The sequence below is a fragment of the Pelodiscus sinensis genome, chromosome 7, assembly GCF_049634645.1.
Source record: "Pelodiscus sinensis isolate JC-2024 chromosome 7, ASM4963464v1, whole genome shotgun sequence".
Classification (NCBI taxonomy): domain Eukaryota; kingdom Metazoa; phylum Chordata; order Testudines; family Trionychidae; genus Pelodiscus; species Pelodiscus sinensis.
In genome coordinates this window covers 17,108,772-17,121,704 of record NC_134717.1, presented here as the reverse complement: position 1 = coordinate 17,121,704, position 12,933 = coordinate 17,108,772, and the positions used below count along the sequence as shown (strand labels likewise).

General features: G+C 41.0%; 1 protein-coding gene across 1 annotated transcript in view; it reads left to right on the top strand.

Annotated features, from left to right (window-relative positions):
- The first annotated feature begins 99 nt into the window (after positions 1-99).
- The window catches only part of TMEM163 (transmembrane protein 163), a 173,667-nt gene continuing 160,833 nt past the window's right edge, over positions 100-12,933 (top strand). Inside the window, exons 1-2 of the mRNA XM_075933280.1 lie at positions 100-560; positions 6,478-6,597. Of these exons, the coding sequence (XP_075789395.1) occupies positions 401-560; positions 6,478-6,597 (280 nt within the window). The 5' untranslated portion in view covers positions 100-400. The remainder of the gene's footprint in view (positions 561-6,477; positions 6,598-12,933) is intronic.

The window sequence follows — 12,933 nt, the reverse complement described above, 5'->3', positions numbered from 1 at the left end:
GCGAGCGGGGGATCCAATTACACCGCCCCTCGCCGGTGGGGGGGGGGGTGTCACCACTGCAGCTCCCTTCTGCTCCTCTCAGGGCTGGGCGGGGCCTCTAATTGCAGCCCTCCCCCAGCTGCTTGGGGCGGTGGGTTGATTGCAGGGCTCCCCCCAGCTCAGGAGCCGGGCGGCGGCCGCGGTGTCCCACCTGCCCTAGGCTGCGGGGCGCTGGTGATGAGCCGCCGGCCGGGAGAGGCAGAAGGAGCCGCTGGGGAGTTTGTTTGCTGTCGGCCCCCAGCTCCCTGATGCTCTGAGCCCAGCCCCCTTCCTCCCCCCCCCCCAGCCCCGCGCTGGATGCTCCGCTCACTCCTCGCTGCCCTGCCACGCTCTCCGGCCGCCTTCTCCCACTCCGCGAGCCATGGAGCCGGCCGCAGCCGGGGGCGACCCGGCCAGCCCCCCGCACCCCACCATCGTGCAGCCCCCCGGGGCCACCCCGCCGTACCCCTCTCTGGAGCAGCAGGAGGAGCAGCTGCGGATCGGGGAAAGCGGACAGTTCAGCGAAGGGCTGGAAGACAGAGGTGAGCCCGGTCCCTACGCCCTGTGCCTCCTCTCCCCATCCCCACAGCCTCCCTAACCTCCCCCAACTCTCACCCCTTTAAATCCCACCCGGCTCCCCTCTTCTAAATCGCCCTTCACCGGCAGCCCCACAACCATTTCTCCCGTCCGAAATCCCCCTCTGCAGCCTTCCTCAAATCCAACTTTCTTCTGCCGGCCCCTCTGCTGTGTCCATCGCCCCCTTTTCAGTCCCTGCTCCGGCTCCCCGCTATTTCCCCCCTAACGTTGCCCCCTCTCTGCAGCCCCTCTAGCATTTGTTCCTTCACCATCCTCCTTCTGTAGCCGCCTAGCGTTCACTCGGACACCCCATTATTATAATTGCTCCTCCAGCACCCACCCGGAATCGCTCATCACACGTACCAAGTCATTTAAGGTCCTCAATAATCCCCGCCCCCCAACACACCTGCAACTCTTTTGCCTTCATAACCCCTGTAGCCCTTGTAGCACAGACCCTGTATGCCCTGCACCTGTCTCCTACTTATCAAATACAACTCGCTTAATAGCTGCAGTCTCCTCGTCTCTCCAATAACTCCCCCCAAATCCTGCCCTCAGAAGCTTCCTTAGTTCCATCCTGTACACACTGCTGTGTCTATGCCTATGCCCAGGCCGTCATAGCTTCAAAACAGCCCTTCTTTGCCAAATGAGGCAGACAGCCTAGGTAGTTCATGGAGATGCTCAGGTATACAGCCAGTCTAACTGCTTTCTATCAGAGTGGAATGGGAAAAGATGGGAGAAACCCCAAGGATACAAACAGGGATAGGGGTGGGCAGTCAAAGATAAGGTGTTCCAGAGGCTGCAGACTAGATGAATGGGAGAGGAGGGGAACCAATGAAGGAGCTCGGAGGAGAAACCATCACTACTGGGGTGTCTGCTAACCTACTGTTTGCTGATGGGGAAACAGTAGAAAGGCTACTGTTTGCTCTTGGAGCAGCAGCTGTCAAGAGGCCATCAGTGATTCAGGGGAGCCTCTCCACCAAAGGGCTTTGGTTTGTGGAGCTGTTTGGCTCTGTGGGCCATGAGGCAGTGCTTAAATCTATAGTGCTCCTAAACATCTAAATCCCATTGCCAACATAAGCTGTTCAAAAACCATCAGTTGGCTTTCTCCCCTCAAATGCACAAATGCAGTCCTCCTTCTTCTCTGCATGCCACTTATCCTTGCTGATTCCCAGGTTGTGAGAAGCTTCCATTTTATTTCTCTGCTCTCCTCCTTCATTACTGTCCTGTCTCCCTTCATGCCCCAACTAGTGCTCCATTTACATTCACTCCCTATGCTCCCAGTCTATTGCCCCCCACCTTTCCCCTATGTCTTCCTCTCTTTTACTGTCCTATTCTACTATCTGCACCCCATATTTCCCTGCATCTCCTCCGTCTTCCTCCAGCTCCCCATATTCCATTTTTTCTTTAGTTCCTTTGCAGATGGCTAATTGCAGAGTATAAGAGCATATTCTTTTTTCTTGAGGTTCATTCATATATTGGGGAAAATATGGGAATCGGTGCCTATCTTTATCAGGGGCTGCCTTGCTTTCATGGTCAAAGGTTAATCCATGACTGGAAGTCCTATTTGCTACAATAGTACAAATATATAATAACTACTACTGCTAGAATGGTAGACATCTTGACAGAGGGCAGCTTGTAGCTTCTGTTCCACTGGAAGTCATGGGAAATGTCAGCCATTTTGACTAAGGTCAAAATTCAAAAGTGTGGCTGGAATTTGGAGATCTAGAGAAACTTAAAATCTGCAACCTCCACCTTCTGACATGACGTTTGTGATAAAGTGGTCAGAGCTGGCACCTTTTAAAATCAAGGGAGATTTTGAGAAGAGACATCACAGCTAAACTGGTCAGTAGTAGGGTTAAAAGGGAAATTGGCCAGTAGGCTGACTCACTGTCTCTTCTTTTCCTCACCATCACACCTCAGGACCATTTGCCAGTTACTCCTCAGGCCCAGGCAATAACCCTCCATCCCCAGATGGTTCTCAGTAATTCTAGGAAAATTTTCAGTATGATTTTTGCAGTTTGTTTATAATATTGCTGAAAGCTTGTGTTTTAGACTACACTTTTTATAGTGGCTCTTTCCAATCAATCATCAACATAGACAGAGTCCTATAGGTATGAATCTCTCATGTAGTTGGCTTCAATAATTTTTCAAGTACTTCTCAGGATCCCTTTGCGTGTTGTTAAGTCAAAAGAGGTCACTGAAGTATTTGGAGGGTGGGGAATAGTTCTTTAAGGGCTTTCCTTAGGCAACAAATCTTTCCATAGACTCCAACGGGCTTTGGATCAAGCCCTTGATACAACATTGCCAAATACAATAGATTTGTTTTTTCAGTTAAAAACCCCAACAACATAGAAATTCAACTGTGACGTTTTAAAATGCTATTTTAGTCAAATTAAAAAAAAATAAAAACCTCAAGCTTCTGTTAAATCAGCATGTGGTATCGCTTCAAAAACATGTTGTGTTTTGGAATTATTATTTAATGTAATAAACCATATTATTTTTTGTACTGTAGGTATATTCAGGGAGTTAAACATAATATAAAATGTACCAAATTTAGTGCATTTAACAAATGCATCCTCTTTACATGTGGGAATTTTAGATGTTAAATCAAGTTATTGTTTGCAGCAAAATTATTCAGCGCCGCAGTTTCAGGGTGGAGAAATCTTTTTCCATAGATGCAAGCTTGTAGCAATGCAGGTCATATTTAAAGATAGTCTAACATGCGCTATGGCCAGTTAAAATTAAACATTGTTTTGTAACATGCAGTGAAAAGATCCAAAGCTCCTCTTCATGAATTCGTTTACTATATGTAAATTAATAAGTTATTTTTTTTTTGTAAAAGGATGTTCATGCTATGTGTTTGGTAGCAGCGTGAAAGTGTGTGTGTGTTTGTATTCAATCCCTTAGGACTCATTAAAATGAGATGGTGCTTCTTGTGGGGAAAAATATAAATAAATAAAAGTAGGTGAATTATTTTAGGAAGGAGGAAAAAAAGTTACATCCTGCTAACCAGGAATATGACAACCATTTTTAACAAACACATTACAGTGTAGCTCTCATAGCAGGGGTGCTTTGATTTTTATGAAATTAAGAAGCTGAATCTTATGCAGTGGGGAGCTCTCTTGGCACTTGAATTACAATTAGCGATAAAAGGGGCTAGCTGTGAACATTTATTTCCTTTTATTTAGCTAAGATTCTGTATGATTCATAAACATCTATTGTATGCCTTGGTCTTCATGGCTGCAGCTGTCTGTTACCTGGAATTGGATGATGTATTTAAAGAAAGAAACAAGCAGGAATAGATGTATCATTCTGTTTTATGTTTGTTTCGGCTTCGAGCCAGAAATCAAAACCAAACCAAAAAACAAGGAGAGATGTTCTCTGTGATTATACAATTAAAACAATGAAATCTTACCTTTTTTTTTTAGACCTGTTCTTAGGTGTTAGCCCTACAAAAGCTACCATTTAAATTGTGCACCTTTGTTGATAGTGGCAGCAGAGAGTGCTGAATAGATATGGAGGAGGAATTACCCTCTGAACCACTTGTAATGGTCCTATGAACACTAAGTGGGAAGCTTGCATTGTTGCTACCCATTCCAGACCTCTCTGTGAGTATGTAGAGGAATCAAAGCCTTGAGGACTACTAGTCTGGTAATTTGAAAAGCATTAAATGTGTGTTGAAAATAAATGCAATTTAAATTAAAAAACATAAGAAATAGGATCTGTATTCTAGCACCAAATTCTTCTCTTACCTGATAGTGTTCAGCTTTTCTTGAAAATAGAGTTGCATGCCCTCAAGAATTTAATAATTATGTGTGAGAACACAGTACAAAGATTAAGTAATTCTTACAACACCCTTGTGAGGTATCCTAGGCAAATAGTATTCCTGTTTACCAATGGGGAAACTGAGGGAGTGAGGTTAAATGATTTTCCCAAGTGCACACAGTGAGTTAGTGATAGAACTAGGATTAGAACTATGAGTACCTAATGCCCAGCTCTGTTCTCAAACCATTTATGCTGCCACTCATCTATAATACAGTAGCTTTACAAATTCAGAGCCATACAGTAGCTTCCCTTTTCAAACACCATGTGTTTTTTGAAAAAGTGAGAGACATCTTGGAAGAAACATTGGAGAAGACTGGCTGGCTTTTATATTTGCTAAATGAAATATTGTGGGTTAAATAGATTTGGATCAGATTTTACAGTTTCTGGTAAAAGGGAATATATTTATGATATTCATTTATTTATTTTTTAATTAGGGGGTAAAAGAAAACAGGAGAGAATGTTTTAAAGCAGGGGTGAGAGGGAGCAGAAGACTACCACTATTTTTCTAATATTTAAATTGAGTTATTAGGTAGGAGTTGACAAGAAGAGTTCCACAGTTGGAAAGCATGGTGAAAGACAAAATCGTTATAGAAATTGGTTACGGCCTAGGCCTCAATCATGCACTCACTAAACAAAATGAGACTTTAGCACTGATTTTAGTAAGAGCAGGACCAGGTCCTAAATTTCTGTCTGATGGCCCTTTATGGGAAAATTGGAGAGCATCTAAAGAAGAGCAATAAAAATGATTAAAGGTCTAGAAAACATGACTTAAGAGGGAAGATTGAAAGAAGTGGTTTGCTTAGTTTGGAAAAGAGAAGACTGAGAGCGGACATGATAGCAGCTTTCAAGTACCTAAAAGGGTGTTACAAAGAGGAGGGAGAAAAATGTTTCTCTTTAACCTCTGACGATAGGACAAGAAGCAATAGGCTTAAATTGCAGCAAGGGAGGCTTAGTTTGGACATTAGGAAAAAACTTCCTAACTCTCAGGGTGATTAAACACTGGAATAAATTGCCTAGGGAGATTGTGGAATCTCCATCATCGGAGCTATTTAAGAGCAGGTTAGACAGACATCTCTCAGGGATGATCTAGATGGTGCTTGGCCCTGCCATGAGGGCAGGGGACTGGACTTGATGACCTCTCAATGTCCATTCCTGTTCTAGTGTTTTATGATTCTGTGGGGATTGTATGTCCTTGCAGGAAGATATATGTTATGCTCTAATAGAGATATAAGGTGGGTAAAGAAGTATCTTTTATTGGACCAATTTCTGTCTGAGACAGGCCAGTTTTAGGTACCAAGAACTTTTCTTCAGGTCTAATAGGTCTTTTTCATCTTTAAGTGGTGTGATGCCAAAATACATCTGCTCCTGCTTTGATACTCCAGTCAATTGCTATGTTTTTAATAGATTGGCAAGTTACCTTCTCAGGTGTGTGAGTCTGGTGAACTTGACACTCAAAACAAGTTTTTCCCTATGTTCTTATAGCTCTCTTCTGGAACTAACTGGCCAAACCTTGAACCAGTGAAGTCAATTAAAGTTTTATCATTTACCTAAATAGGTGCAGGTTCAAGTCCTTCAAGTGTACCTGAACCAGTAAGCAGTGTCTACATGGGGATAAAAAAAATCGGTGGCTGCCGCAGGCTAGCTGGCTCACTTCTGCTGCTGAAAAATTTCTGTGTAGACACTAGGGCAGGAGCTAGCCTGCTAGAATTCTATAAGGGCGGAGGCAGGGTCCCAGTGTTCATGCTAACCTGATGGTCTACAGAAGAATTATTAATCCTGCTCCTTGAGCTCCAGGAGCTGACCCTGGCCAGCTGTGGCCATGCTGGTGGGGCTTTTATTCACATGGAAACATTAAAGCCAAAACTTGTTCTCCTTGCTCTCTGAAGCATTCCTATTAGCTTTGTTTGTATGAAGTCAGTGAGGTGAGTAGAATTTGGATCATAATGTGCCATATATAGCTTTATCTATATTATCTATTAGGTACTGAATTGACACAGATATGTTTTTTTAAAAGGAGTAATGTAATTTTCATGCCTCTTTGTGTATTGCCTTTATCAGGTTTACTAGAAAGCAGTACAAGGCTAAAACCTCATGAAGCTCAGAGCTACAGAAAGAAGGCGTTGTGGGTTTCATGGGTCTCCATCGTTGTCACGCTGGCTCTTGCAGTGGCTGCATTCAGTGAGTACTGGAAATATTTTAAACTCTTTAAGCCATTTTCTTGGCTACCAGAATGTCTCAGAATTCTACAGGATGCTTTGTGCTTTTATATTTGAATTATTGGTGCAGTGATTCCTTTGTAGACCACTTGGGTCTGCGTGATGCTTATAAATTAGTAAAACAGCTTTTTCTTTTCCTCTCTTTTTTCTTTAGAGGAGAGGGCTGTTGAAGGTCAGAACAAGAAATAGGATATTTTGATTCCTGTTAGCATTTGTGCATGTGGAAACCTGTTCATTTTTCAGACTAGTATTAAAAAATCATTATACAGTGGATTGCTTTTAACCAAGGAGGTCAGACATGAGAAGTCTAGACCTACCTAAGGCTTATATTTGGCATGCTCTGAAGACAGAAGAGGAAATGTGGTGGGGAAATGTATAATTTCTTGTAGGCTGACAAATACCCTAACACAAAGCTAATTTTGGGGAGTGAATTCCCAATCTGTTTAATAAGACTATTTTCCTTCAGGCAAATTTAATGACTTCTATCTGGTAATCATTTTCATATGGAGGAAAAAAAATTCAACATTCTGATCATGTGAAAAACTGGGTTATAGGTTTCTTTTATTTTTTAATTTTGTGATGAGTGAAAGTCTTTATTTAAATGCCCTAAGCAGCACTTGTTTTCTGGTTTTTAAAATAACACATTTACTATCAGATTCTTTTCCTAATAACACAATGTTCTTTATTTAATTTGATGGATAAACAGGACACATCCTGGGACCTAAATTTTTCAGTGAATGAAAAATAAGTTTGTTTTTAGAGCCCATAGTGTTTACTGCTCATTAAAAAGGAAAAGCTCCAAATGCTTCTAGCTAGGAGACAAGAGGCTTCTGAGATCCTCAGAATGTCATCCTTCATTTTGGAAAAGACAGAGTTCTATTTTCTGGGAGCAGCAGCAGCATGTGTTTTATTATTCCAATCTGCAATGTTGGATCTGCTGCTGGGAGCTGGTGTCAACTCCCAAGAGGGATTATTAGAATCTGACCAAATGGTCCCTGAAAAACTCAGCATATATTACTTGAAGCTATATATATGAAAAACAAGCACAACAGTTTGACTTAAAAAAAGGAACATTTAAAAGCAGCATCTAATGCATTATAGAACATAGGCATTTGTAAGAAAGTAGGACAGCTGAGTTTACATTTTGTTCTCCTTCATGAAAATTTAGTAATGTCTTTTTCAGACTGGCACTGTAAGAAGATTATTATTGTCTGTTTCAAAGAGTTTTGTTAGGATAGTTTTATAAAGACCATAGACCAGGCGTGATCTATATAAATGAATGGTAGTCAGTTAGAAATAGGAATTATAGTTATTTTGATTTATTTGTAGTATAGCTAATGGAATTATTTGAGTCATTTTTTCAGAGATTAAATTTTAATTTTTAGGTAATACTGAAATTTCGTCCTACTGAAAACAGCGTTTATTTATCAAAATTTCAAGATATTCATAAGTACAAAATGAGTTGACTATAACTATCCATTTTCTGTGAAATACTATGACTTTTAGTCTGAATAATTAGATTATATGAAAATCCTACCTAGTGGTGGTTGGTTGTTCTTTGTATTATGGTGGAATAGAAGGTGAAAACTATGTGTGGCTATGATGGTGGGGACACTGTAGAAGACAAACAAGATGCCAGAGAAAATAATGCAAATACAACTAAGGTCTATGAGATGTAGGACAATGGTTTGGGATGATGATTATGGTATCACCTAGGAACTCCAAATAAGTGTCAGGGCCTCATTATGCTACTGTATGGGCAAGTGATAAAGCAGATATAACTTACAATTGATGAGCCAATTCTTTAGCTGGTATAAATAAGCATAGATCCACTGAGCTACGCCTCTTTATACCAGCTAAGGAACAACTTTAGTTGTCAGGACACATCGGTTGGATGAAAACCAGTACAGGTAGGGAGATGAGGTAATGACCTAGATGGTAAACTTTGTTTTAGTTTTATTATGAATTCTCATCTAATCACCTGTTTATAGGTTGAATTTTCTAGTCATGCACCCTCGAGACCTGACCAGTGCTGATCCAGAGCATATATTGGACCACAAGAGGTCAATATTAACTAGCACCTTGGTGTCCAACCAATTCTGAAGCAGTAACTACTATAGCGATCTAGCCACACTCAACCAACCAAATAGCCACATGTAGTTAGTGGCTAGCATGTTGGGTACCATGGGTCTAGCAGTATTACTAACTCTTCCACTGCTTACTATGATGTTAGAAGATATTTAGGGATAAACTAGTGTTAATAACAGCACAGAACACTGAGAGACAGGACTGGTGGTTATAAACAAACTTTAAGGGACTGTGGGAAACTTAGCTGGATGTCCACTTTTCATGGATGTTGCCAACTAAAATCATGCCGGACCACAGCTATTGCCAGATCAGAGAGTGCCAGATTAGAGAGTTTCAGCCTGTAGTCATCTCCTTTGTTTACTTTGGAAAATATTTAATGATGCATCAACTAGGCCCTGATCCTGCAAATTACGACCTGTTTCACGTCTCTGTGTGCAAAGCAGATGAGTAAATGTTTGCAGGACTGGGGCATCTTAGAGAGTAAACTTTTTGGAGCATTCATTTCACATAGTCACTGAGCAATTGTCTCTGGGCATGTACATGTCAGGACTGGAAATGGGCAACAGGATGTATCACTTGATGATTACTTAGTCTCTTCATTCCCTCTGGGGCACCTGGCATTTGCCTCTGTTGGAAGATAGGATATTGGACTAAATAGTCTGACCAGTGTGGTTTTTTTAATGCTCTTACATAGAAGAGATTTTTTTTTAAAGTCAGTACAAGAAGCTATGGTAAATATTCAGCACACACGTGATCTCAGGAAAATACTTAAAATGGTAATGGCCCAATTTGTATGGACTATACCAAATGAATACGTCATTCAACTTCATAGTGAAGTTGGCTACCCCACAATGAGTGAACAATGGATCACTTTTTCTGTAATGCATTGTTAATTAAGGATCACCTTCTTGCCCTTCATTTGAATTTATTGGGATTATTGACATGTATAGGGAAAGCAGAATTTATGCCCACCTATTATTAATACAATTATTAATATAACTCAGTCTTAACAGGGTAGTTATTGTATTTATGATCAATAACAGTTAAGAATAATTGACATGCATAATTATTCATCTATTTTAAGTGTTTGGAATACATCTAAGTGCCAGATTTGTTAAGAATTAAAAGCAGATGCAGCATAAACCTCAATATTAAATCTCTTTACATATTTAAGTGATCTATTGTCATATAATTAACTTGTAACAAATATATTACTAGAGCTTTTTATATACCTACTATTAAGTGCATTTTGTCCTTTGTCATTTGTTCCGTGAGTGATTGGTCCATACGGTAATTTAGAATTTTTTAATTCTGATTGCAGTGTCACAGTTGACCATCTCATTAAAGTCTCCCGTGTTATATCATTCATTATCTGCTCTTTTTCTTTTATGTATTTTTTTTCCAGTTGTCAATTTGTTCCTTTATCCAATATTCCTGAATTAGGAGGCATGGCAGGTGATTAAAAGGTTGCTGTCTGTCAGTTTAGGCCATCTGACTCAGACAATCCTTAGAAACACCTGCTATTTCTTCCTGCCTATTCTATCACGACTCATTACAACTATTTTTACTATTTATTTGTAAAGGCAAAGTGTTGTCTATACAGATCTGATCTTCAGTTTGAGTGAGGAATAATCTTTCCGCTGTATGTTACTTTGGTGAGAACCTGCTTTGCTAGATGTTTGATAGTTGTCAGACTTCATTGCCTGCCTTCCTACTGCTGCCTTCCAATTTGTCATTAGGTTCTCCCTGTACGTGTCTCTCTCTTCCTTCTTTCAGTCTTCATAATATTTTTCCCCTCAGGGAGGCCTGTACTTTCTTACTGCACCGCTGCTATAGCACATTACAGAACCTTGTGTGGGGAGTAGTGGTGAGACTGCATGAAACCTGCATCTGTAAAATAGAGACATTGTAAGGGTAATCAAAATTATGGGAGGTGTGTGTTTGGAGAGAGGGTGGTGGAAGTTGAGGCTTGTTCCCTTCTCACTCAGCATTGTTTGCAACTGAAATAATTCCCAATTTTTGTTTTACAATCTCTATCTTTTGATGCTGCAATGCAGTCACTGTCCTTGCATCCCAGATTTCCTAGAACTGCATTCAGAACTAATTTTGCATCTCCTTAACCAGCTGGAATGGTCACTGAGAGACATTCCCATCTAATGGGATAAACTTGCTGTTCCTGCAGAATTTGCACAAGTTTTAATATAGTAGTATTCTTAAAGGAGGTTGATCAATCTCTGGAGTGTTGATCTCCTGGTAAGTGTAAACAAGGCCCTACACTGTTGAAAAATAAGAATGGCAATAGAAGCTGTTTTTTCTTCAGCTCAAAGAGTAGTTCAATTGCTGTAAGATGCAAAAACATTCTAATCTTGAAGACTGTTCAGCTACTTCAGAATGTGGATTCCTGCCTCTGAGGAGGCTATAGTATTCCAGTTGGCTTCTGGGTGCCGTTGAAATAGTTGGTTCTAAGAGTAGAGCTATAAATGATTTTTTGAGTGCCTTTAAGGTGCAAATCTACAAAGCCCTTAATTGTTTGGAGGCCAGACTATATCAAGACTATTTATTCTTGTTGTGGCACTTGTATTTTTTGGGGGGATCTGCTTGCTTCCACTGAAGACCAACAATGTCAGATGAATATGTTCACTCTGCCTTTCTCCTTATTTTAATTGAGATAAGAGTGGGCTTTTTTTTTTTTTTTTTTTTTTTTTTTGTCAAGAGTTGGTTTTAATTTTTGTAATCTATTATCTGAAATGATCCTGGGCACAATACAAGTAAATAAGTAAAATGAGGTTAATTTTTCCCAAATATTTATAGAATCTCTATTTAAAAAAATATTTGATCCATAACTGTTTCTTGCCTTTTAAATAACAGGAAAATTGCATTGCATTAACATCATGTTTATTACTTACTGCTGAGTTTTGACTGCACAAACAACATGGAAGTCCAAGTTATTTCATAACAGCAACTGCAACTTGGCCATCTTGGGTCAATTTCATTCTTGATGTTAATATTATTCACTATGGTAATTGTCCCATTGTAGAAGCACATTAAGCCATCTTGAATGTAGGGACAGGAAATACTATGTGTGTAATGGAAAATGCTAGCTTTTCCCCTTTTTACTTCTGTGATATTAAAATATCACTAATAGTACACAATATAGATTTTTGCAGTAATAGTGCACAGTATAGACTTTTGCAGTAATAGGTTTAATTCCTCCCAAGCAGCTCAAGAGCTCTTAGAATATCATCAAAGCCAGAAAACAAAACTCTCATTTTAGGAGGCGTGCATTTGTCTAATCTAGTCTTGTGATTCAAAGAATGTAAAGACTGTTAATTTGTCTTCCTGATTAGATTAGCTAAGACTGTTATAATAAACAGAGCAGAAATATTAATACATAAATGTAATGCATGGTCAAAATTCTGAAATTGAAGTTCCGTTGCAGACAAGGATTGAATAAGGATTTAGGGATTTGATGTTGTAGACACAGCTATAAAATAAAGTATATCTGATAATACATCCTCTGAGGTCCTTCTCCGGTAATCAATCAATCCAGTTTGTGAAATGTGCTATTATTCTGAGAAGTCAAATTCTATTTATGAAGTTCTTTTCATATATGACCCTCGCAGAGGTAAGTCTTTAATTTGCAGGATTATTATTGGACTAGGGTGTTGATATTATCGGATTTAATAGATTAGTTGCAGTAAGTAAGCATGAAAGAGACTAACATGCACATGCTACTACAGGCAGTCCCCGAGTTACACGGATCCGACTTATGTCGGATCCGCACTTACGAACGGGGCTTTTCTTTCCCCGGAGGATGCAGGCGGCAGGACTGCCCATATGCGCCGAGGTCCCGCCGCCCTCGTCCTCCGGGGCGAGAAAAGCTGCTCTGCGTCTCTCTGGTCTGCTGCGGGGAGGGGGGGGCAGCAGACCAGGGAGATGCGGAGCAAAGCCACGGAGGACCCGGGCGGGACCACGGCACGTCTGGGCGCTCCCGCCGCCCGGGTCCTCCGCGGCTTTGCTCTGCGTCTCCCTGGTCTGCAGCCCAGGAAGACGTGGAGGACCCGGGCGGGACCACGGCGCATCTCTGTCCAGCCGCCCGCATCTCCATGGTCTGCTGGGGGGGGGGGGGGGGGCGTGCAGCTAGTGCGCCCCCCCCCCCCCCCCAGCAGAGCAGGCTTTTCTCGGGACGTCTGTGGTAGAGCAGCTGGGG